The sequence below is a fragment of the Ricinus communis genome, chromosome 5 (assembly GCF_019578655.1).
Source record: "Ricinus communis isolate WT05 ecotype wild-type chromosome 5, ASM1957865v1, whole genome shotgun sequence".
In the NCBI taxonomy this organism is placed as follows: domain Eukaryota; kingdom Viridiplantae; phylum Streptophyta; class Magnoliopsida; order Malpighiales; family Euphorbiaceae; genus Ricinus; species Ricinus communis.
In genome coordinates this window covers 22,740,712-22,765,616 of record NC_063260.1, presented here as the reverse complement: position 1 = coordinate 22,765,616, position 24,905 = coordinate 22,740,712, and the positions used below count along the sequence as shown (strand labels likewise).

Genomic DNA, 24,905 nt, shown 5'->3' with positions numbered 1-24,905 from the left:
TAAGGTGCTCCTTATTAAATTTCTTGAGATTAAATTAACTTGTTTGATTTAGTTTCACATCTACATGTTTGATCAATCAATTAACTTTTTTATTAGTTTCTTGAGTTGTTTGAACATTCTTCATCTATTTATAACTAAAGGGCTTAGTAGTTCTATTGTTAAGTTTGTTAGTTCCATAATTAATTGCAAACTTTCAAGTTAGATTTTGGGGCGACAAATTCAAATTTATTGGTAAGGGTGTTTCCTCTTAAATAGGGAGAGCGTTTATCAGTTTGATTTTCTCATAATTACTTATCTTGGTGTTTGAACGTATCCAGTTCGAGTTCGAGTTCGTGTTCGTATCACCATTTCATATTAAAGTTGAAACATTATAATAGGCCTCTCATCAATAGCCCAAATCGAAACACAGTGATAATGGCACTCCCAGCCTCTAGAGATTTTACTTGTACAATAATAACCTCAATCTGAAGGATTAACTAAAATTTTTATATATAAACCATACAAGAGATGAAGAAATATATAACAAATACTGATTTTCTACAATACTAACAATCCATTAGCCCATACCATAGAATAAAAATATGGAAATATGGGCATAGGGAATATGAATGTAAAGAGCTACTAAGATCTAGAGGTGTCATGCTTTTTCTGAAACTAATGTTGCACTGGTCACACTTGGATCAAACCCATCAAAGGAATCCATTTTCTGATGCTCCTCAGTTTGTTTGTCATTGCCTTCTTTTACATCCCCACCCATAACTTCAATGGCAACAACGTGTTCAGCATCCAACCCGCGATCAAAGTCTACCGTGTTTGAAGCATCAAGGCTAAAAGAAGGTGAAGTCTCGAGAGAAGGTGAAGTATCCAAAGAAAGTGAAGCATCAAGGGAAGGGCGAGCAGCGTAGGAGTTCTTCAGGTTTTTCCTCGCCTTGGCTCGCCATCTCTTCAGGCCTGCAACCACATTCTCCGTAAATACAGCTTTCTTCATTGATGTGCCCATCTGTTTGATCAAAATCATATAGGAATAGAATCAAATTATTGAATGTAATAAAGGGTTGTCGTGATCCTTGTTATTAAGATGGATAATTGTGCAGCGTACCTGTGTGACTAAAGCATATAGAGGTAATGTTACATAGCCACAAAGGAAGTGCACCAAGACTCCCATGGCCAGCCTTATAACAATATCCTCTGTTTCTCTATGGAAGCATGACCTTAGACCAAACTTGAACTGTGTTGTATAAGCACAATTTGTATTAGGAACAGAGAAATTTCATACGCAACATTAAACTTATAATTGCGTTGCTTACTCACCCAAGTCCAGGTGAAGAATGCTAGTTGGAAGGAGTTCTGCAACAACCCAAGAAATCACCTTTAGAATGTAGCAAAATCTGACAATAGTATCAGTTCACTTGATAAAAGAGAAGGATTGGTTTTCCGAAACAAGGCGTTACCTGAAATAATATGAAGTGAATGAGGTGGAGTAGCAATTTGGGCCAACCAAACCAAAAGAAATGGTCACTAGGCCTAACCAGCAAAGTTCCCCTGACAACATGAGATTTGTCGTGGCTGTCTAAGCACATTAATGTTATGATGCCTTGCAGTTTTGTACCAACTAACAACAGCATCTACAAAAAGACGTAATATTAAGGTCAACTCTCTTATTTCTTAATAAAAATATTTTTAACTGAAAGCATTAAGGGTTAATCTGTTACCACTAGTGGAATGAATGGAAGCCATAAATAACTGTAAAATTCTGAAGAAGTAGACAAACATAAAACGACTCGCATTAAAAGACTATATTATATTCAATGTGATAAAAAGGGGTACTGTAATTTGATAAAAATGAAGCAGGTTTGCTCTTACTGCGTGCATTGAAGAATATGTAAAAGACAGAAAAGATCCATATCCAGAAGCTGCAAAATCAAAATTTCAGTTGTCTAATGCAAGTTATATCAAAGGCTAATATAAAGTATCTTCTTTGTATGGCTACCTTATTCCTACCACCACCCCAAAGTCAACCTCCAAAGCTCTTTTGATGTATTTTTGAAAATCAAAGTTGCTTCCTTGTTCAAAATGTGCCTGCCAAAGCAATACAGAGAAAATAAAATTATCAAATGTGGATCAGAAAATGTAATTTGTACTCATTAACTAGTTGAAGGTTAACTATACCGTAATGAATCCATGTCTAAGAGTGAGATAATCAACTTTAGAGACTGAACCATAAAACTGCCTCAAAAAACATGTCTGCACAAAGAAAGGGCATCCTACAGTTAACTGATAAATCACATTAGATATTTTTAACATGTTATAATATTTTTTTCTTGATCAACTAACCGGCCATCGGAGAAGGCTGTGTTCACTCCAGTATCTCAGGTGCCTCTTGCCAAATGATGTTTGATGGGTGAGCTGAAACCTCCTTGGATCTGGACATATTGATATATATAAAAGCAAGATGCAAATAATTAATATTGGCAACTCTTAGAATATGTATCTATAACTATTTCTTGTTCAATTTATTTGCCTGGCTAACTAAAATTTGAACGGGACCACTAAAGACTATAGTAATTAATTGGGCAATTATTAGTGTTACATTTTTTTATCATTTTTCTACTTGTAACAAGCTTATGCTTAGCTTTATCTCTTGTAAGATTAACTACCACTTGTAACTTTTCTTTTGTAACTGATTTACAATATAAATTGAAAAAAAATTGTCTAAATTAGGTATATTGATGCAATTTATATGTTAAATTAATAAATGATAAATTACACGTGTTCAATAATTTTAAATAATTATATATTAATCACATAATACTTAAATATATAACATTTATAAATACATTGTGCTTTTATTCACTACGGTGTATATCACTGATGTAGCCTACCGGTGGCATTTTTCCACCGCAGTCAATAGTGTTAAAATAATAAAAGCAAAACCACATTTTTAGTGCATAAAAATATACCTTTGGAGAATTGGTATTCTAAAGTTCTTGTTTCTGCCTCCCAAGATTGCCATCTCCTCATCTGATCGAGTTCACAGTAAGAGAAAAATGTCAACAAATATTTTTCTTTTCACATGTAGAGTGAGGTCAATGCATCTACTGCCCAACTGAATATGTATGTGCATGCAAAAGGACGAATATTTTGTCAAACAAGAATCCATGTTTTCCCATTTGAAGTGTCTAGTATAAAGAGTAAAGTTTGCTAAGCTTCGCATTATAAAGTACTACCACTACAGCTTTGCTTCCTATTCAGAATTCCTTTTTACCTGAAGATTCAATACCCTTTACAAGTCAACAACTAAAAGTCCATTAGAACGTGATGAGGAGTATTAAAATTGCACAAGTAGCTAGATTAATCAAGAACATTCAACCAAGTTAATTACCTTGGCCATCCCTAAACCGAATATGAGTATGCATGATAAAGAATGGAAAGAAGCCAACACAAAGATCAAGAACTGGAGTTCCCTCACACCAGACCTGGATAATAGAGAAACCTTTCCCTGTTCAAGAAAAACAATATTAGTGCTCAGTAAATTTGTCATCAAGATCGAAACTGCTTTTTGAAGACAGGATTTTAGATAAATCACACCTGCTCTGCACATTTGGCTTCTTCCTCACTCTCAATATAACTGGCACTACCACAGGGAAGAAAAGTTTCTCCTGCGGTCCTCGGTATACAGATATTTGCAATTGGCTTTTCGCTCACAGTAAGCAACAATGAGATGAAACCCAATAGCATCAATTCTATAAGAAAAACATAACATTGTTTAGAATCATTATTATGATGAGAAAATAATCTTTAGATCTTTTATCTTCTTACCTGATTTAATCTTGTCTAATGCCTTTATGAGTGAGCTCCTTCTTTTCTTGTTGAAATACTACACCAGAAACAAATGTAAATGTGAAAATGAATAATACCCAAGAAAAAGAATGATAGAACATGTAAGACGACATACATATATATTCTCGGGTTAATAAATTTAAATCTTTTGCATGCATATACCTTAGCTAAAAGATGGAGCAATTGCTCAATTGTAATTGAAATAAAGATCAGAATGAAGCAAACGGTTGCTACAGCCCATGTTGGTGTTGTCTGAAGTGTCCTTTCTTCTACCTCTTCAGCCATATCTCTCTAACAGAAATATGGAAAGCTGGAACTGAATTGCCTAGCTTCTTTAGGTGCAAAGGAGAAGACAAATGCAAGTATAAGTAGTAGGACTAAGGACCCAATATATTAACCAGGTCCCAGCTGGTTTTTGTTCAAGTTTCGTGGTATGTGGTGCTCCCTTTTGGTGGCGAGTGAAACACGAAGAGAAAACAACAACAGAAAGAATTAAAATGGGGTCCTTCATATTTGAGACTGTATACGGTTTATAATAAGTCAATATATGCATAGCTTTAACAAATTTCATACATTAGGTCTGACCTATGTGACATGACACGGAATCAATGACGTATAGGCAGAACCAAAGACAAAGTATGCTGATCATTAGCCCACCTTAATTAAATGCGTTTCTTGTAAAGCTCTGCTCCTTGAGAGTCAGTGTTAGGATTTTTCCAAAGTATAATACTAAGAACTCGAACGTAAAAATTGTTGGTCATTCCAAATGGTTGGAATATTCTATAAATAAATAAACAAATAAATAAAGGCAAAGCAGAAGCAGTAAAAGAGCAAGAACAAGAGGCGTCGAAGATATTTAAAGGACTGTGTTGTCAGGATTTGAACCTGACTATTTGAATTGAGTGGCAGAGATTGACCATTGATTCACTAGTCTAGTAAATAATAATAATAATAATAATAATAATAAAGGCATTTAGGAAGAAATAACAAACTCGACATGGGGTTCATTTTTCAGTAAAAGACGCGGGAAAGAGATGCCTAATTGAAAAATGAAAATGCTCATTATCAAAAAAATAAAAATAAAAATGAAAGTGCTGTATCAAAAGGGAAAGTCCTAATTATGAATCAGGGTTTATTTAAGGAGATGCCAACAACTACGCGTATCAAAGGGGTTTCGGTTCCATCTTTCCATGTTTGTTTTGTTTCTTTCTCCTTTTTCATACACTGACGTTGACATTAAATAACCTTGATTCCTCTTTCCATCCCCACGCACTCGTTGACCCTACCGCCAAATACCGACCTCCTCGAGTTCCCTCTCAAGGAAACTTTCTATTAGCTCTCCTTTATGACAACTGACTCTTTCTTTTTCATGCATGCTAATGCCTCTAATCCTATGCATTTCCAATCATAATGTTGTTAAATAAGTTTATACAGCGAAAATCTGGAAAATTGCAACTTAGAAGAAATGTTTTGTGGTCCTGAATCGGTTGCTAATCGTAATTGCATTATAAGCTAAAGTATTGAACATCCAACATCAGTTTTCTATTTGTAATAAGAACTTAATTTGTTGCATTTCCATGTTCACACGTGCTTTTCTTTCCTTTTCCTTGCTCAGAAAAGGACAGGATACGATGATTCAAAATCTTAATACAGATAGTCTATGTTATGATCGCTAGCATCAAAGATTAAGAGTAAGAGAGCAGCAGTAATCAATTGCATTGTTAACAGACAAGTGACTGGCAAGTAACAGTTGCTGGTTTTGGCACAAAGTTAGTTTTAGTTAATTGTTTGCATTGATAAACAGAGACAGCTGTCATTGAATCAATTAAGAGAGAGAGAACGTTCTCATTCTCATGTTACTCTCTCTTTCCTGATTGCTCATGTTCTCTATTAAGATGCACTTGCTGTTCCCTAGCTTACGATTGAAAAACGTTCAGCATACTAAAACCTGTGGTAGTTCATGTTACAACAGTTAGCTAAAATAGGTCCTCGCGGACCTTTGCCTGTACGGTGTACCGGGGCATGTAAAAGAAGCTCTACAAATATTGTATCAACTGATCGACAAGCGGACGCAACTACTCGTCTTTGATATTATAGTCATTGCTTTCATTTACTTGGTTTTCACACAGAGACAGTTTAAGGGATTCTGACATCACTCAGTTGAGCTCGAAAAAGCTACACAATAATGTGTATTATATGATTCGGATATGCTAAAAAATAATCTTGTAGCGTATGTACTTCCCTAAGTATAATAACTGCCAAAGAGCTCGAACCTAAAAGATAAAGTAAAGTGCAAAGCTAAGCCAGTAAACCATTTTTGGGCAATGGGGCTAGGGAATCAATAGTTCAGCACAATGAAAAAATGCTAACAGAATAATTCAGCATCAGCAGGCTAGTATTGAACAGAAGATACTATGAGCTTGGTAACTAGTGGGGGTAAATCATCAGCCAAAATAACAATTCCATCCAGGCCTGAACCAGCAAGCACAAATACACAAGTTCTTCAGCAATAGTCCATGACTAAGAACCTAATACTAATAGATTAGTACAACCTGCTCTTTTTCATATCCAAGGGAGTTAGAAGACAACCAATGTTACCTTAGAAAAATAATTACATTTTTTTTTCTTCTCAAAAGCTAATGTTGCATCATCCAAGCAACTGTAGGCCTTCTTCTGCCTCAGGTGCCAATACTACATCATCGTTAGTATATATGATAATTTTCAGGATTCTGTTGCAGAATTCCCTGGGAAGAAACATAAGCAAGTTTAATGAGATAAAATCAACTCAATTAACCTCATTCCGAGCAAGACTAAGAGTATAAAAGTTGCATGCACAAGCACAAAAACTGATCAAAACTAGGATTCGGCTGTGAGTATATGCACTACGGTCAACCGCTTTCAGTAAAAAAGTATGCACTATGGTGATATAGCTATTGCTTCCTTGCATGCGCACATGCAAACTCTATTCAAGTGGAGTCGCATTAGAAAGAAATATCAAAAAGCATCTCTTGTAGTTTAGAGGACACTTACTTTAGTACAACTGCTCCCAACTGCATTAGTTATTGCTGGAGGCTTCAGATGGAACTGCTCTCCAGCATGAGGCATAAAAGATCCAGCATTCAGAGATGCCATAGGAATAGAGCTGTCATCCTTGTTAGCAACATGTCTATCCTCTGTCAACTGGAAGCCAAAAAGTCTGCAGCTGCTTTTACACGAGGACACCAAATCTTGGCCACCCTTACATGGTGGTTGAGCTACTAAAGGCTGTAAAAGGCCATGTTGGCTATGCTCATGAGACAGACTAAAAGAGTCCATTCCCCACTGATTGTTCCTTCTGAAAATATGCTCTGAACGTGAGGAAGACATGCGCTTTTCACCACATGTTTCAGGATTATGAAACCAGCTTTGGGTGTTAACTCCCTGCTCCTCCAGATCGTTAAAACCATACCTGGGACTTGGGTTCGAAACTTGATTGCTTGCTTGCTGGAACATTAACACAGAACACGGAGAAGATACCTGTGCAGGTGGACGAATACGAGTATTGTAACCCTGCATCATCGAAGACCATCCATTTCTTGAGCTTGTCATTTGAACACCATCAGAGATTCCAAAGCAACCATTTTCACAAGCCTCATTAGTACTTGCTGGGGCTCTTCCAAAAGGAGAACTTGGAATTATTTCTTGACCTTGCAAGACCTTGTGGAATCTAAGAGATTCACTAAAGCCTATGCTTTTATAGGAAACGTCAGAGTTCACAACTGGGTCTCTGGCACCATTTCTTGTTGTAGCAATCATAGAACTGCGTGAGCCAGGAAAACACCTCCTTATGTCAGACGGATGCCGATTCTGATCAACACCATCATAAAGAGTGTTAAAATTCAAAATTTCTTGACCTTGCAAGACCTTCTGGAACCTTGAAGGTTCCCCAAAGTCTGATGCACCAATCCCATCTGTTAGGAAAATGTTAAGACCAGTTAATAACATTGAGAGAATATTGATCATAACCATACAATTTCTTGAGAATGTATAACATACCAGGAACTGGAAATTCTGGCTTTGAGGAAGGAAATCCGGACCTGCTCCTCTTCAGACCAGGTGTCATAAAACTATTGCAACTGGAAACAGAACCAGATGGCTCAATTTCCCAAGGAGAAACCCTGCTATGCCTGTTAGTCTCCATATCATCCCACCTTACCTGAAAAAACGAGTTATAAATAAATGAGGCCATTGAATCAAGCATTATCAATTTGACATAACACATAAAAATGATAAAAAGACAGAAAGCATTTGATGAATAATCACATGAAGCATCTGGAAGAGAAGTCAAGGAATTCAAAAGGCGTTTTAAATTTTAAAATAATGCAAATCTTTTGGCATCAATGCAATGCAGATTGATATCTGATGTTAGACCAGAATTTCCAGTTCCCTGTATGTTATACATTCTCAAGGAACTGTATCATCTAGTAAGATGTCGCCTGCCTGTTGACAACATTTTAACTCCAGTTTTACATGATAACTTATACTAAGAACTTTGCATGCTTGTCCGTTATCAGAGAGGAGTGCAGCTGAGTTACAGTTGTGTGCTAACATATACATAATAACAAGCGGATAAAAAAACCATTTCACCCATGTCAAATAACTATTTCACCAAAAAGCATGAGTTGTTACGTGAGGCTTCAAACAGTCTTACAACGCTTAACAATATACACGTTATCTTATATGATAATAAATAATGATGAGGAGAAGAATAGTAGGTCAATATCCATAGATAGGGTAGCGAACAACAGATTCTCTAAATGCATCAGAAATAAGGTTTGGTCAAAATCTCATCCCACCAAGTGTTTGGGTAGTTTTTTCCTATATAAGAAAAAGATAGATGTTCAGGAAGGATAAATACTGTATACTCAGAACAAGCATGAGCAGGTCTTAAGTCTTACTTTCAAGTATAAGACAGCCTTACAGCTAAATCTCAAAGCTTCTATCTCTTTCACTAAATATGCATTATTAGAAAGTCTTCACAAGAATTTGTAGACAAATGTATATTTTACAGAAGTAACTGCTTCAACAAAACATACCACAAGGCATCTCCATTTTGAACCAGGCCATCTAGCAGGATCTAGGTCGCTGATTCCTGTTATCAATCCCATATATCTGCCGAGGAGACTTTAGTCAACATATTGATAATGTAGTCAAGTTAAGAAAAGGTAACAAGCCCAAGTATGTTAAACCTTCTTTCTGCTGCATCTTCTGTCTCAAAACGCATTTTGAACCTCATTCCAACAGAAAAAGAATAATCCAGACTCTTCAAAAATTTATGTAAAGGGATAATGAACTCTGATGAGCTGGCTCTGCAAAACACACTTGAGTATTAGGGAAAAAAGTTATAATTGTAGAGATCAGGTAGTTGGCCAATATCCAGGACTAATTTAAGAGTCAAATACAGTCCCATATGTTCAATAAACTCCAAAGCCACACCTTGGGTTATAGCAAATGTTGAAAAGACTTCTCATAGACATAGCATGAACGACATCTGTCAGAGTGCTCTGATTCAATTGCTGACTACATAGAGCTGGAAAACTAGCACCACATTTAACTTGTGCAGCTCTTCGAATTCCCAATCTCAGTTCTCCATCATCACCCCTGACATATGATGCTATATAAGAATCACCGAGAAAGCTGTTTAACATTGACTCCTTAAAACAGGGTTTCTATACCTGAGAAAGAGAACAGCATCTCCAGAAACAAGCTTCTTCTTATTTACAAAAGCACTCCATCCTGTAGTGAGCAAATGCCTCCGTGGTTGCCCTGTTCAAACAGAAAAGAAAATTGTAAACTCAAGATTTCAAAATGCAGAGCGAAGTCATCGTAAGATTCCAATCAGCATGCTGCTAGCTCTGACCGATGAGTTAGTCAAACAATAAAGACATGCAATCTCCTAATGCATACCTCGGTAGATATGTCGAAACTTCCACTCAAAACCATGCAGATCCTTGGCTACAAGCTCTTGTGAAGGTCTCTGTTGACTGTAATCCTACAGGAACAATCTACTAAATTAAAAATTCAAGTAAGCAGAATTAAACAAATCAGCTAGTTCCAAGTTATAAATGCACTGAAATACTGATAAATGGAAAGATATCAAACAGATTCCTCTTATAAGTCAGGTGGAAAATGCCTATAAATACCAAGGGAGGGAAGCAGTCTTCAGCAGCTCGGCGTGGGACAGAAAAGCCTCCATGAGTGCTAGTATCAGAAGCAGTAAGTGTTTTGCAAAACATGTGGGTTGTTGTTGACTTCACAACTGCTTCCACATCCTCCTCTTCACAATGCCCTTCAAGTTTCCCTTGCTTCAGCTTTTGCTCAATTTGCTATCCACAACGCCAATCCATAGCAAAATCAACTTCATATCAAGAATTTCAGCTAATCGCATAATTTTAAAATAAGAACAAAGTAGACGAAAATAATGGGAGAGGAGAGAGCATTAAGAAATGGCAATCCATGATTCAGAATCTTAAATTCAACAGCCAATGTACATTGATTCCTTTCCCATTTTGTAATAAGATATTCAAATCATAACAAAATCAAAATTTGAAAGCTTAAGCTTTTAAATAGCTTGGAATCTCTTATCTAATTATAAATACCAGATTCAATATAAGAAATTTCCCCAAGAAAGTGTTTAATGACAAGCATTTATATTATTTAAAGTTCAAATTATTTCCTTCTCTTATATTAAATAAAGAAAATACAAGAATAGAACACCACCAACCTCACTATCAGGAACCAGAGAAACTTGAGCATAAACTTCATCATTGGCTGTCTCTGCCTGCCACGTAAAGCAAAAATTGCACAATCAACCACAAAACCACCAAAACAAGGAGACTATTTGACCCCAAATGAAAATCAAGATGAACAAACAAAATAAGCTATCGACAATAATGGGAATTTTATGAGTTCTCATTACTTAGACTCACTATTGAGCTAATTATAACTCCAATTCTCTAGAATCGCAAACTTCCTAGCAAACCAAATTGCACTTCACAGCAATTCCAGCAAAAAGATACAAACTTTAATATAAGATAGGCGTAGAAAGTAAATATTAAAAGTAGACAGACACTTACATGGAGCTTAACATCAACAACTCTACAAAAGATATAAGAAGGGAGATCATAAACAGCAAGAGGCAAATCAGGGAGTTGCTCCAAGTGGCCTTGAGGGAAGTAGACAACCACACTCCCTTTCTTTGGCAAAGATATCAGTGGGCCAGCACAAGCATGCCACAGCTCCAAACAAACAGAACCAGAAACAGGAGCAGAACTTAAATTAGTGGCACTTAAAGCAGCAGAAGTAGAAGAAGAAGAAGATGGAGAAGAGAAAGACCCAGAAGATGGTGTCGTTTTTTCATCCTCCTCTGTCGTATTAAGATCTATTATACCCACCATTTTATCTTCAGAATGAACTAACTAACAAGAACAGGTTAAGTAAAGATTTTAGGAAACTGGTATTGTATGATAGAGAAAAGAAGAGAGGAGTTTTTTCTTCTTCTTTCTTGGGTCAGAGAAGAGGGTGGTTTTCATGACTGCATTAGTGCAACTCTGGCATTAGCTTAATACTAAAAAGAGGAGAGAGTCAAGAGTGAAGACTCATTAAAAAGATCAAAGACTCCAAAAGAAAGAGACCCTTTTCTTTTCTTTTCTTTTTCTTTCTTGCTCCCTTTCTTGATGTGCTTTTTAAGATATCAAATCAAAAGCTTTAATTTCTATTTCTATTATCCGAGAAAGCAAAATAAGTTTGGGAGTAATGGGGAGGTGGGGAAATGGGGATTCATTTTCTTCTTGTCACTATATTTTTATTTTTGCTTTTTAGCTAATCTGCAAAGACTGAGAAGCAGAGCAGCAGTGCATTGCCCTGCTGCAATGCTGCAAATATTGCTGAGAGACTGCTGAGGATGTGATGTGTGGCAGATAGATAGAGAAAAGAGAAAGAGTAATGAGAAGTGGAGGAGCTTTTCCTTTTCATTTATTTTTATTTCTTTATTTATTAGTTAAATAGCCCCATGACCAACAAAATGTATAATATCTAACTATTTTTTATTTGATTAAAAAAATATAAATAATTTATCTCAAAAGAAAAAGAAAAAAGAAATTTCGTGTACGGATCCCTGTATTTCCGGGCGGATGTCTATTCTGTCCCCTTTCACTTCCCTAATCTCTCTCATGTCCCTCTCTCCTTCTGCCTGTTCTTGCCTATGTTTTTTTTTTATTAAAAACAAAAAGATTTACTATTACATGAAATCAACATTCATTGCAGAAATAATTAATTAATTAAACTTATATTGTTCTGTGAAATTCTCATTCTGTGAAATAATTAATTAATTAATTAAACAATTAAATATCGGCGGTTATTTTCATTAACAAGGTGATTTTAAAATATGAAATTTTAATTTAATAAAATGAAGAACTTTGTAATATTGTTAATATATCAATACATCCACATAATAACTAGTCTGTTAAGATATAAATAAAAGAATATCTCTTAATCTTTGATACCAAACATCAAACAGAAGCTTATTTCTATTTTGTTCAACGGGGTGTTTTCAGTTTTTGAAAATTCAAACTTTTTGTGTTCTTAAATTAGTTAGTTTTTCAAAGTAGACCCTTTTTTTCTTTAATTACTTAACTAGATTCTTGTGTGCTCCATTAGCACTTCATACAGCTTTTTGTTTACCTAGTAATGCATAGATTACTCAAATTAAACCAACCTTGAGAGATGCCATTGTTTCTGACCCTTTCCAATAATTGAACTTTTCTTTTCTTTAAAAAAAGAAATCAACTTTATACTAAATTCTTGTTGGAATAAGATTAGTACAATCTCTTGGAGTTCAAACTAGTAGAATTTTAGGTAATTAAAAAAGTTCACAAGTTGTGAGAAAACAAAAAATGGTCCAAGATTCAATTTGTAAGTTTAGATAAAAGTTTCACAACATTCATCTTTTACCCTAATGATGTTGCTAGCCTATTTTGCCTGCTCAAGTTTTGACTTTGTCCTATGTATAGTGTCCCCCTTGCAATTATGGTTGTTTTCTTAGGCTAAAAGCAACAGCAACTGCTTCTCATTATGCCTAATCAATGTAGGGACAAACCCACTAATTTTATAAATTTAAATCAATTCTTAAGCTCTTTAAAAAAAATCATTAATTTAATCCATAAATTATCTTCTATTCTAGACAGCATCCACAATTAATGATTAACATTATCCATGCCTAACCTTTGTTAGGTCCCATTGTTTAATATATTGCCTGTCTCTCAACTATAGAGTCTGGAAAATCACCCAAATAGAAATTATTAAATATTTGACTTATTTAAGTTCTTTTTAGCTCAATGTTGTGCAAAACTTAAAAGTAGATCTGGTATTTCAAATGTTCTTTTTTTTCTCTTTTAAATTGATTAATGATGCCTAATTGGTCATATAAAATATATTAAGAAATGATTAGTCATAAATTTAGGTGCATCGCAATCTAGGACTATATAATAGTTATGGCTTACATATGCTAACCGCCATCGACATTCAATTGCTTTTATATATAATATTGAATCATGCATACTCTTTTTTAACAAATTGAGTATTTAATATTAGCTTTCTGTTCATGGTTTTACATTTTGGATTATATTTCTAGATTGGTAATTTAATTAGAGAATAAAAATAGATTTATTGGGATAGTAATATTTGAATCAATTTCTTTTTTGTTTAAAAGGAAAATCAACTTTCAATTGATCCATACTCAAGCTTTAAATGTAATAATTTAAAAAAAAAAATTAGATAATCAATTAGAACTCAAACAACCAGTCAGAAGTTCATTAACTGAAAAGGAACAGTCTATAAATACTCTGCAGGAATCCATAATTTCAAGAACTCCCCTAAGAGGAATTGTAGGTATGAATATGAAGCACACAGAATGAAAATAAAGATAGGAACCAAAAAGAGTAAGGTACGTACTTTGTAGACATTATAATTAGCAAGAAACATGTGTATTATCATGCCCTAATCTTGTAAAGAAGAAGGGCAAATAAGTCAACAAAAATGAATGGATGGACAATTGTGTTGCACAGTAATGAAAAGAGGCAGGTCTCTATCAGAGCCATCAATAGCAAAGAACCCAGCCCTTCAGGGCTAGGGGTAATAGGGTACCTAGCCCTAGCGAGTTAGACTTAGAGGCAGATAACCTGTGACCCAAATAAAATTTTAAAAAGAAAAAAAAGGCAGATAACCCGGACAAAACGGGTTACAACTCAATGCCCAATCGGCTATGGCTTTGCCTTAGCTTTTATCTTATATTGGAAAGTTTACTACCCTACTCTCACTTAGGAGAGCGTTTCCAACGCTGAGACACTTTGGTTTGGAATCTTCTTGGCTTAAAGGGCAATTTGCCCCCTTAACTTGGACCCAATATCCAATTAGCTCAGCACTTGGTAAAACTGGCTAAATGACATTGCCTTTAGTTTTTATTGCACGCGTGAGATTCAATCGCTCAGCAACAATAGAAATTAATATAATAAATTCTAAATAAATTTCTTTAAATAAATAATAATAAAAGAGTAAAAAAAAAAAGGAGTTATATAGTTGAAAGTTCTAGTCCACTAAGCATATAACAAAAAAGAGCAAATATCTCTAATTGATTTAATTCATGATAAGCAATAAGATAACTCCAGTCTTTTATTGGGATAAATTATATATATTTTTAAAAATTTTATCTTTATAATAATTCACTTGGTATGCAACAACATATAACAAAATTCATTTAAAGTAGGAAATATTAGCACAATCCTATTATTCTACACCCACAAAAAAAAACCAAAAATAGTAAAAATTAAACAAGCATTAATAATAATGAGCATAAACAAGTTTTATTTCTCCAGCAAGAGCATCATTTCTATCATTATCTGTATCATCAACAACAACAATGACTGTTTTTTCTAAGTCATACCCAATACTATACAATCGTTATCGTCCTCATCATCAATAAAAACATATTTAACAGATTTCAAAGAGTTAAATTATGAATGACTTCGGTATTTATAGATTATAGTTATCATCACAGTCACTGTCTCGCATTTTTTAAAATAATGTTGTCATCTTGTTGGAGCTTAATTAATAGATAAAATGAAGGCAATTGACACTTTTTACGAGATCATAGATTCTTTTTCGAAAAACTTCTCCACATGATTAAAAAAAAGAAAATAATTGGAATTATGCGTTAAAAGGGAGATTTTGGTGGATATAAAATATACAAAAAAAATTAAGATTTTGAAATGAAAGAAAAATTGAGAATTAAATTGATGAAAAATAGGCATAAGCTTTCTAGAAAAAAATTGTCTTTGAGTGATGAAATGAGCTCAAGAAAAGAAAGTAATTAGTCGGATAAATATAACAAAGAAATACGTTTACATCTTTTTTCTCTTTTAATCAATTTTTAATAAAAATAAAATTAAATAAAAGTGTTTCATGCATTCTTCCGAGCGATTGAATTTCACACATAAAACAAATACCAAAAACTGTATAATTTAGTTAATTTTGCCAAATACCCATGTAATTGGCCAAGATTTTACAAATCTAGGGTAATGAGATATCAAGTCGAAATTCAGGAGGCAAATTGCCCTGTAAGCCAAATCTTCTTAACTGGGGACAAGAACTTTGGATATTTATTACTTCCTCCTTTCTGCAATACAGCTTTTATAATTTTTAAGATTAAAAAAGATTATTATTAAATATTGGTTATGGTCTATAGATATTAGAAGTTATCTCTTGAATATAAAAGATGGTTTTTATATTTTGTTACCCAAAACCTTTATCCAGAGATAAAATGTTCAAAAGCAATTTATCAAAGAGTGAAATTCCAACCAAAAATAGATATTAAGCTCATTAAAATTTCAATAGTTATTATTATTTTTAAATATAAATTAATACGAAGAAAGTTACTTTTAAATTCTTATTTTCAGAATTTTATTAAATAGAATTAATATTAAATAGTTATTAATATTAAATAGAATTATTTGCATTGAAGTTCAATTTTAATTGTTGAGGAATGTGAGAGAAGGTGCAGCAAGAGAGCGTGGGGTAGAATCTGAATGTATTTCCATTTTGCCTTAACTTTATCCTTTTGCGCAAGTCCCACCAACCGCACTAAGATTGTTTCATTATTAGACTGTTTATTTATTGGGGCGCTCCACTTTAATTTGCGATAAACGGGGGTGGCCAGTAACATAGTTAAAGAAGAAGCTCAAATAATGGTTCTGAAGTGATCCGACTTTTTCAGTATTCACCGATAATAAATGAAAAGGGGCAGTATTTGTCGAAGGGGAAATATTTATTGGCAACATACGAAAGAGGAGTGTCTATATCAATTCCCAAAATTGATGGTCAAATAGTACGTTGGATAGTTGCCTTGTAAGGAAACCATTAACATAATTCATACTCTTTTCGCCCAACCTCCATGCACATATAGCCTTTGCTCATACATGTACCTTTTTGGGCATACCCTCTTTAATTCTACTCTCTTTGCTTTTCAGCATTTATCACCTATCTATCTTCCTTTTTCTCTTTTAGATAATTTCTTTTAATATGTTTCTATAATCAAAATTTGATTAAATTCTTCTTTTTAATTATTTATATGAGATTTAATTATTATAATTTATTTTAAATACAAGGTTACGTGATAATTTCTTTTAATATGTTTCTATAATCAAAAACACAATCTATTCTTAATTTACATGTAGATTATGAGATGTTGGTGCTTTTTAGTTGATTTCATTAGTTTTTGTCATTATTTTCCTAATATATATTTATTAAATTTTCTAGAACAGATACAATTTTAAATATAAAACATGAAATTTATTTACATATAACAATGTTTATATTAATTCATGAAAGCCATATTTAAAATTTACTTATTGAATTGCTATCTTCGTTTAGATAAGATAGATTATTTCAATTTATATTTAGATTAAGAAATATAAATTTTTTTCGATAATATCATTGACTTTTACTGTTTAAAATACTTCCATTGTATTTTTTATAAAAGCTACAATTTCTAATATAAAATAAAAAATTTAATTACATGATAGTATTTATGTTAACTTAAAGATATTCTTGAGAAGAATTGGAAAAAAATAAAATAAAAAATCTATAATTTGAAGCCAATCAAAAAGGAAAAAAATGAGAAGGATAATAATAAAATAAGAAATAATTTGTAAGTATTAAGAAAATATAACAATTTTTTTTGTGTATTTTATGTTAACCAAAACAAATTCACCTGTGATCGCTCGGCTTCTATGGCAGATGATTTTTGTTTGGGTTGTCACAGAGTTGCATCTCCTCCGAGTTCTATGAGGACCTGACTTGAATATGATCTGTATGGTGGTAGTCTGCTCAATATCTGTTCTTGCTCAGTATATTTTTTTGAGTTTTCCCACGTATTCAATCAAACTAATAATAATAAAAAGAAAAAACGAATTCACTTTTGTAAGAATTAGAAACAGAAAAGTGGTATCCTAGCATTTGCTTTTTTGAAAAGTGCAACTAAAAATGTCATTGATTAGGGATTAGTGTTAACATTTTCTTTATACGGGGAAGATGAGGCAACATTTATTTTCATTTAAAGAAGGAAAAAGAAATACTTTTTTTTCTTTCCATTTTAAAAAGATCATTTACTCTTACTTTTACACTTAAATTAAGAGATTTTTATCTTTTATAATTAATACTTTTTTTATAAATTTACAATTTCACTTTATAAAATATAAAAATCAATTGTATGGAATAATAAATTATTAATTGACAATGTTAATAATAAAAAAAATAAATTATAAAGGAAAGAAAAAGTTAAAAACAAAAACAGTAGAAAAGTTAAAAACTTTTAAGGATTCATAAGTGAGAAATGGAATGATGGTGAAACCCTCGTGCACCATAAGGTAAATCGCATAGATGAAATTGATAATGGTTGCGATATCATAATGTTTAACTAATCATGATTAAGTATAAATCTTATCTTAACCAATCTTATAATGATGCTTTTTGACCCAATTTTAAGACAGTCGGTTAGTTTGTCGCATTTGGATATCAATGGTTGCTATGATTAAATTCTTTAGCAGACCTAAAAAAAATAAAAAAAAAATTATCACATTAAACGCACGAGTTAGCTAATTAATTATTGCTACCAAAAGAAGTACCATTTTAAAGCTGTTTCCCTTTTATTTTATTTGTCTTGCTTTCTTCTTAGATTCACACCAAAGATTGTGTGTTCGAACCAATGGATTGTCTACTTTGTTGAAATTAGCTAAAGAAGAAGGGCAATGGGACCCTAACAAGGAACAAGAGGGCGCTATCTTTACTCTTGTGTGCTGTCTTTGTCTTAGTGCTGCTCTCTGAGAATTCATCATCTCATTTTGAAAGCTGAGGTCAATTCCTTTAGAATCTAAGGCATATATAAGTTTATCTTTTCTTTTTTACTGCTTTTGTCTCCATAAAAAATTATTTTTATCCCAAAATGAATTTTCTACTATTTTTGGTTGGTTTAATTATCATTCAAATCTTTAGCAAGAGGGAAAGTGTTTATGACTCATAGGGTTGGTTATAAAACGTTTTATCTTTTTTCTTCCTTTTCCTTTTTCTTTAATGTTGTTAATCAAATATCATTAAGAATTTCAGTCTCTTGAGTTCAGATATTTACCATAATTAATAAATTTAAGTTCAAAAATATTAAATTTATCTTTAAATTTTGAAGTATTTTATTCAAACCCAATTCAAGTCTACTATTGGAAATTTAGATTTCAATTAAAACTTGTGCATTTAATTGATTTTTATATTCAATTAAAAAATGATGATCACTTGTTTCTTTTAATATATGCGTTAGCATTTAAATATAATTAGTCATTTATTCGCGCGTTGCAGTACTGTTATTACTATTTCGATTATAAAATCAAGTTGATAAATGTAATTTAATATTGAATATTAATTAATAACATTCTAAAAAATAATAGCAAACTAATTGTTTTAAAATATCTTTAATTTTTTAGATTTTATTAATTTAATAATATAATAATTATTTTAGAAATATTTAATAATTAATTTTTAATGTTATATGAATTAGTACTATCAATATAATTGATATTGCTATTTTCTATAATAAAAATTTATTATATAATTAAAAAATTACTTTATTATTGAATATAATATTAAAAATATAATTTAAGATATTATTTTATAGAATTATAATTATAATTTAATTAAGAGATTAATTTATTAGTTAATATAATATTAAAATATAATTAATATGTTATTTTTAAAATAAAAATTAGTGTTGTTATCTTATTAAGAAAATATATATTAATTAATATACTATTTCTAAGTATTAGAATCAGTATTTAATTAGAAATACAATTAATAAATTAATAAAAAACTATAAAATTATATAAGAACTTGAATTTCGTATATAAAAAATAAATACATATATCAAGATAAAAAATTATATTACAAAAATTAAATATATATATATAAAAATATAAATTTCATAAACTAATATATATATATATATATATATATATATATAAGAGAGAGAGAGAGAGAGAGAGAGAGAGAGAGTATCTTCCTTTAATATCTAATTAATATATTTGTGGTTAAGAAACCATTCATAAACTGTTTGGATTCCACTTCATTCTGATTTTCTTTTTCCAACTTTAATTTCAGCTTATATAAGTGGTACGAGATTTAATTAAACAAATAAAGAATTTGGCATCTTGACTTCAATGCCGTGCAGATGTTGTACAGAGTCTCCTCGGATATGCAAATTCCTTTATTGTGTGGAACCTAAGTTCCTTACGCGAAGGACTGAAATAAAAGATGGATTGACCCAGACCGAAGTTGTGATTGAAAGATAAAATTATTGTAAATATCAAATTTCACAGATTTAAAAATAAAATTAAGTAAATAATTAATTATATATATTTATAGTTAAGACTCATCCTAATATATTATCACTGTATAATATTATATTTGTATGATTTTATTTTTAATAATGTATCTTTTTGATAAATTTTTTTAATAATGTATTAATTGATACTAAATTATCCTGTTATATATAATATTTAGTTTATCTCTAATTTATTTGTAATAAAATTTTATCTATTTTTATAATTTAACCAGTGATACTTGATAACTATAAAATCTATTCATATAATTTTAACTTATAAAAATTATTAAGAATATTCTAGAAATTAATTATTAACAATTTAAATTAATATAAAATATATTAAACTAATACTAAATTTAACTAATATCACTTAATTATCTACAATTAGAAAATATACATTATCACAAAGTTTAAAGCAATATCATAATGACACAATACATATTTGTATATTTCAATTTTAAATATTTAATCACTTTAACATCTTAATTTTCATGTTAACCTACCAAACTCTAAACTTTATCTTCATAATATCTCAAACACCTTTGATTTTTATTTTAACTGAATATGTGCTTGAAATTTGTTTAATAATGATATTAAAATACTTATATATAAAATAAGTTGATATGTTAAATGAAGACACAAGTCAAAAAATATTTAAACACTATAATAAATTAAAATATTTAAATAACAAAATAATTAAATATGCATTTGGAGTACCATAAAACTACTTTAGCAAGCCCTATAATAATTAAATCCGGTTTGAAGTTAATTGGAGGTACTAGGTTACCGACAATATGATTTTGATTTGGTTGTCTAGATTAGTACATACGCCTTAATTACCATATACACAGTATATAGATCCTAACACTGTCCTTAGTTCCATTATTATCCAGACCATCTAATCAATAATCTAGTTCAGTATTACTAATCCACAACACATGTGCCCAATAATTTGTACGGTCACATGGAACAAAAACAAGAAGCCTTATAGCAAAGTCAAATTATGCCTAAGGACAATCTTGTACGAGGTTTTGCAAATTTCGTTTTTCATCTTTAATAGGAAAAAGTTCATACATTTTTCTAAAATTCTATATGACTTTTTTATTTTTGACCTCTTACTATGCTACATACATATAGAATGGATGAGAGATTTCAATTCTCACTTTTGTGCCCAAATTTAAAAGACTTTCTGCTAACCCAACCTCTTGTTGCAAAATTGAATTTGTAAATGTAAAAAGGTGAAAAAGTGCACCAATTTTTTATAAACTAATAAATTAAACATATAATTTAATTAATGTATTTTGGCTTTTGAAGAAAAGAAAAGAAAATAAATTTATTGGTAATAGTGAATGAGAAATAAATTAATAAAAAGGCCACGTAAGTTCTCTTCTCTCCATTTTTCTTGACCTTTTTTCTTATTAATATGTTTGTTATATGGCCAGAGCGCTGGGAGTTTGAAAAAGTATTTGGAATTGAAAAGAGGAAAAAGAAAAAGAAAAAATACCGAATTGAAGATCATTTTACCACATTAAAATAAGAATATTCATTTCATTTTTTTGTTGTTTTTAAATTAATAAAAGTAAACTTGTAAACTATTCATAGATAGGTAGTGATGAAATGAAACTGCAACAAGTACAATCACCGCCCTGTAACCAGAATCCTCTTTTACTATGACCCATTTCCTCCAATTACTCCCTTCCCCTCCCTAACTAAACCCAACTCTCCTCACAAGGCGCGTTTCTCTATCACTACACAATCGCACTTCCACATTAAAATCAAGTCAACCGAATAGCGCGTGTGTCGACATCAAATGCGGGGTATTTAAGAAGAAAGAGCGGTCCCCTAGTCTACGGTGAATAAAGTGAAAAGCTTTCTGCAGAGATAACCCTCGACTTTTACGCGGGGGCTTGCTGCCCTCTCTGCCCCTTGTCTCAGCCTTTCATCGTACTTTTAGTCGTGTCAATCATCCTCTCTCCCCCGCTCCCTACACGCGCCCCCATGATTTTGTTTCTCTTCTGTTCCCCCCATCTGCCACTCTCCTCACCCTACACGTGCTTTTCTTATTTTTTCCATTTTGATGGAACTAGTTTTTCTTTTTTGTCATAATTTCTTTTAGTAGCCATTACTAATTTTAGTGGAATATTTTTTATTTAGTTTTGGTACGACAATTGATTTTTTGTAATTAATATATTCAACAGATTAAAAATTACTAAATATAATTATTTAAAAAGAGAAAAAATTGATTCCTCATTCATTGATTAGTTGGAGAGTGAGCTGGTCATTTGTGATCTCATTCGGTGGTAAAAAAATACAAGTGAGCGTATTAGATAGGTTAACCAGCCTTTATAAAACTCATCATTATTTAATAGAGTGCCTTAGTTTAACTCTGTTTGTGTTTATTTTCAATAAAATATTGATATATAATTGCATAATTACTTTTTTTACATTTGATAAATTAAAAGTTAGGATTGAAGTCTAATTATTAATTAAATTTTAAATTTTATAATTTTTAATAAATTTATCTAATTATTTTAAGATTTTAAAATAAGTATTATACTTACAATTTATTTTAAAAATATTTCTAATAATAATTTTTAAAATTTTATAATAAAAAAATAATGTTGTAAATTAATTTTATTTATTAATATAAAATTAGTAAATCAATAATAATTTATTATTTAAATATAAAATATATGAAAACCGCATATATCTGATTTGTATGTTCACGAGATAAATTATTTTTATTTATTTATGATTATTATATTTTTAATAAGTATAACTGACTTTTCACATTATATTTTTAATTTAAAAAATTATTTTTAAAAATAAAATAGAAAAATAAATATTTATTTAAAATTTTAAAATAATTAAATAATATTACTAAAAAATATAAAATATAAAAGATAATTTATAATTAGAGCTAAAAGAAAATGGAGTGAAACTGTGGCATCTAATACAGCCTTTTAGTACTTGATAAAATATTTACCTAACAAAGGATGTACTAGAACCAGGATTGAAGGGAGCGGGCAAAAACTGTGTAAGGGGTATTCGAGGACACAGTACTAAGATATTTTACAAGAGGATATGAGTATGACCGTAGCCAACTGACACAGTATAATTTACACATTGATCATCTTTATATGAAGAAATGAGGAAAATCTTTCACAATTTTAGGGTTCCCTCGATAATCTCACAAATGGCAAAATAGCCACAATAAGGCCAACAATCTACTTCCTAAATGAGGAAGATTCCCTGTTGAAATTTGATTGAAGCAGCAAAAATTTTCTTGCAGGCAATGCATAATACTAACTTACTATTACAACGTGTTCGATTTCTTTCTTTGTTCTACGGAGGTAGCAAGAAGCAGGAACTAGAAGAAGACAAAAGCAATTGCTGCTTAGAACATCAGCAATAATATATATACACAATGCATGAATGAGTACCCTGTAATTGCTTTGTATGCTATATACCATCATCTCGTGACTGCACCACATCCACAAGCCTCCTGCTACCAAATTTAATTATTATTTTAACACAACTTCGTTGCAATAATTTATTAATAACAGTTTATAGAAAAGTTAATAAATTTAGTTGGTTAATTAAAAAATTCTAAATTTATTAACTTCAATAGAAATAAAAGAGAAAGAAATCTTTATGAATAGAAAAGAAAAAAAAGAAAACAGATCAATGCCTTGGTGGGTATGTGAGCAGGTAAATTGTGAAGTGGCACTGTAAGAATTTGTAAGGAGCGAGTGTGTGTGTGTGTGCATTTGTACGAAAATACAAAGGTCTTATCTTGAAAACCGCCCAAAACTGTGGTAGAGATTATAAAGATGCTCTTATCCCAAGATGCGATGGGAACACGTGGCAAGACATGGTGAAGGGTAGTGTAGGACCAATGTAAGTAGTAGGACTTGCCAAAAGGGACTAGACCGGTCCTTGTCCGATCAGAGACTGTCGGCTACTTATAAGGTTACGTCGCCACCCGATCGTACGGCTACTAACGCCCCAAAACTTTAATTAATATGTCAGCCACTTAATCACACTTAGTTGCACATCAGTTTTTTCTTTTACCCTTTTCTTCTTCTTCTTCATGGCTGAATTAATAATAATGACAAATCTATACGTTGAATTGAATTGATTGAAACAAACAAGGGCCTAACACAAAAAAACAAATCCATTTGCAGCAATACAGTTACCTTGGCCCTTTTTTTCCTCATTGCTTCAGGCCCACCAATGCAACTTATTCATTGTATGATTCTATTTATTTATTTACTTATTTTTGACATATCAATTTTATAGAATTATATATTTTTATAAATTTTGATTTATATTGTATTTGGTTAAATTTTAAAAATTTGTAAAATTAATTTATAAATCTTAAATTTATATACTTATGTCTTATATATTCAAAATCTGTATAGAATTAGTTATAACTAATATAAATTTTAATAAAATAAATAAAATATCTAAATGAATTTCACATTAGTTTGTCAATATATTCTATAACACTAATATATCTCTTATAAATTTATCATTTATATTTTACCTTTTTTTCATATATTTTCATAAATAAAATAAATTTTAGAGTAAATTTCAACTAAATATAATATTAAAATATGAAAAACTTAAAAAGTAGTCTTGAAACAAAATATGCATGCACTTATAAGCCACTTGTTCTAATTATAATTTATCAAATAAAAATTAACTCATGATAATATATTTACGGGTCAAATTCTTAGTATCTTAAAATATTGATATATAGAGATAAACAAAAAAGACATTTTGACACATCAAAAAAGTTTTGACAGATTACAGTAATGTATAATTTATATATTTTTTATTTGAATTATTATATTAATAGATTTATTAGATAATAGTTGAAATTCTAAAAGATAAAATTTAACAAGTTATTTTTCAAATGCATCAATAATTATTTGAAATTTTTTATTTAGACTTGGTGTATGTTCTCACCTATACACCAAACTGATAGATGATTGACATTTTAATTTTAAATGACGAAGTATATATTGATCATCCAATATTAAAATGCAAAATACTCATACATATGTGTTACTTTCATATTAATTGTGGTTTATACACTAAGTCA

At 31.1% G+C, this 24,905-nt stretch overlaps 2 protein-coding genes across 2 annotated transcripts; both read right to left on the bottom strand.

Annotated features, from left to right (window-relative positions):
* Nucleotides 1–454: 454 nt before the first annotated feature.
* Nucleotides 455–4,340, bottom strand: LOC8266801 (MLO-like protein 12). Its single transcript, XM_048373534.1, has 14 exons — nt 4,003–4,340; nt 3,820–3,877; nt 3,589–3,743; nt 3,383–3,499; nt 2,961–3,021; nt 2,335–2,423; nt 2,170–2,244; nt 1,991–2,079; nt 1,864–1,913; nt 1,713–1,753; nt 1,452–1,625; nt 1,312–1,347; nt 1,100–1,228; nt 455–1,000 (listed from the first exon to the last, which is right to left on the bottom strand). The coding sequence occupies exons 1-14, from the start codon at nt 4,123–4,125 to the stop codon at nt 638–640; spliced, it is 1,560 nt and encodes a 519-aa protein (XP_048229491.1). The 5' UTR covers nt 4,126–4,340; the 3' UTR covers nt 455–637.
* A 1,874-nt stretch (nt 4,341–6,214) lies between these two features.
* LOC8281869 (auxin response factor 3) lies at nt 6,215–11,866 on the bottom strand. Its single transcript, XM_002522452.4, has 11 exons — nt 10,956–11,866; nt 10,604–10,660; nt 10,023–10,205; nt 9,787–9,871; nt 9,555–9,645; nt 9,316–9,480; nt 9,069–9,188; nt 8,916–8,991; nt 7,876–8,035; nt 6,871–7,790; nt 6,215–6,584 (listed from the first exon to the last, which is right to left on the bottom strand). The coding sequence occupies exons 1-11, from the start codon at nt 11,274–11,276 to the stop codon at nt 6,543–6,545; spliced, it is 2,220 nt and encodes a 739-aa protein (XP_002522498.2). The 5' UTR covers nt 11,277–11,866; the 3' UTR covers nt 6,215–6,542.
* Between the last annotated feature and the right edge of the window lie 13,039 nt (nt 11,867–24,905).

Excerpts from the sequence above, each read along its gene's own strand:
- LOC8266801 (XM_048373534.1), bottom strand. The coding sequence starts at position 4,125 with ATGGCTGAAGAGGTAGAAGAAAGGACACTTCAGACAACACCAACATGG. Across the intron at positions 3,744-3,819 it reads ATTAGACAAGATTAAATCAG|AATTGATGCTATTGGGTTTC; the intron begins GTAAGAAGATAA and ends TTTTTCTTATAG. Across the intron at positions 1,626-1,712 it reads TTCCATTCATTCCACTAGTG|ATGCTGTTGTTAGTTGGTAC; the intron begins GTAACAGATTAA and ends GTCTTTTTGTAG.
- LOC8281869 (XM_002522452.4), bottom strand. The coding sequence starts at position 11,276 with ATGGTGGGTATAATAGATCTTAATACGACAGAGGAGGATGAAAAAACG. Across the intron at positions 10,206-10,603 it reads CTCTGGTTCCTGATAGTGAG|CAAATTGAGCAAAAGCTGAA; the intron begins GTTGGTGGTGTT and ends CGTTGTGGATAG. Across the intron at positions 8,036-8,915 it reads CAAAATGGAGATGCCTTGTG|GTAAGGTGGGATGATATGGA; the intron begins GTATGTTTTGTT and ends TCGTTTTTTCAG.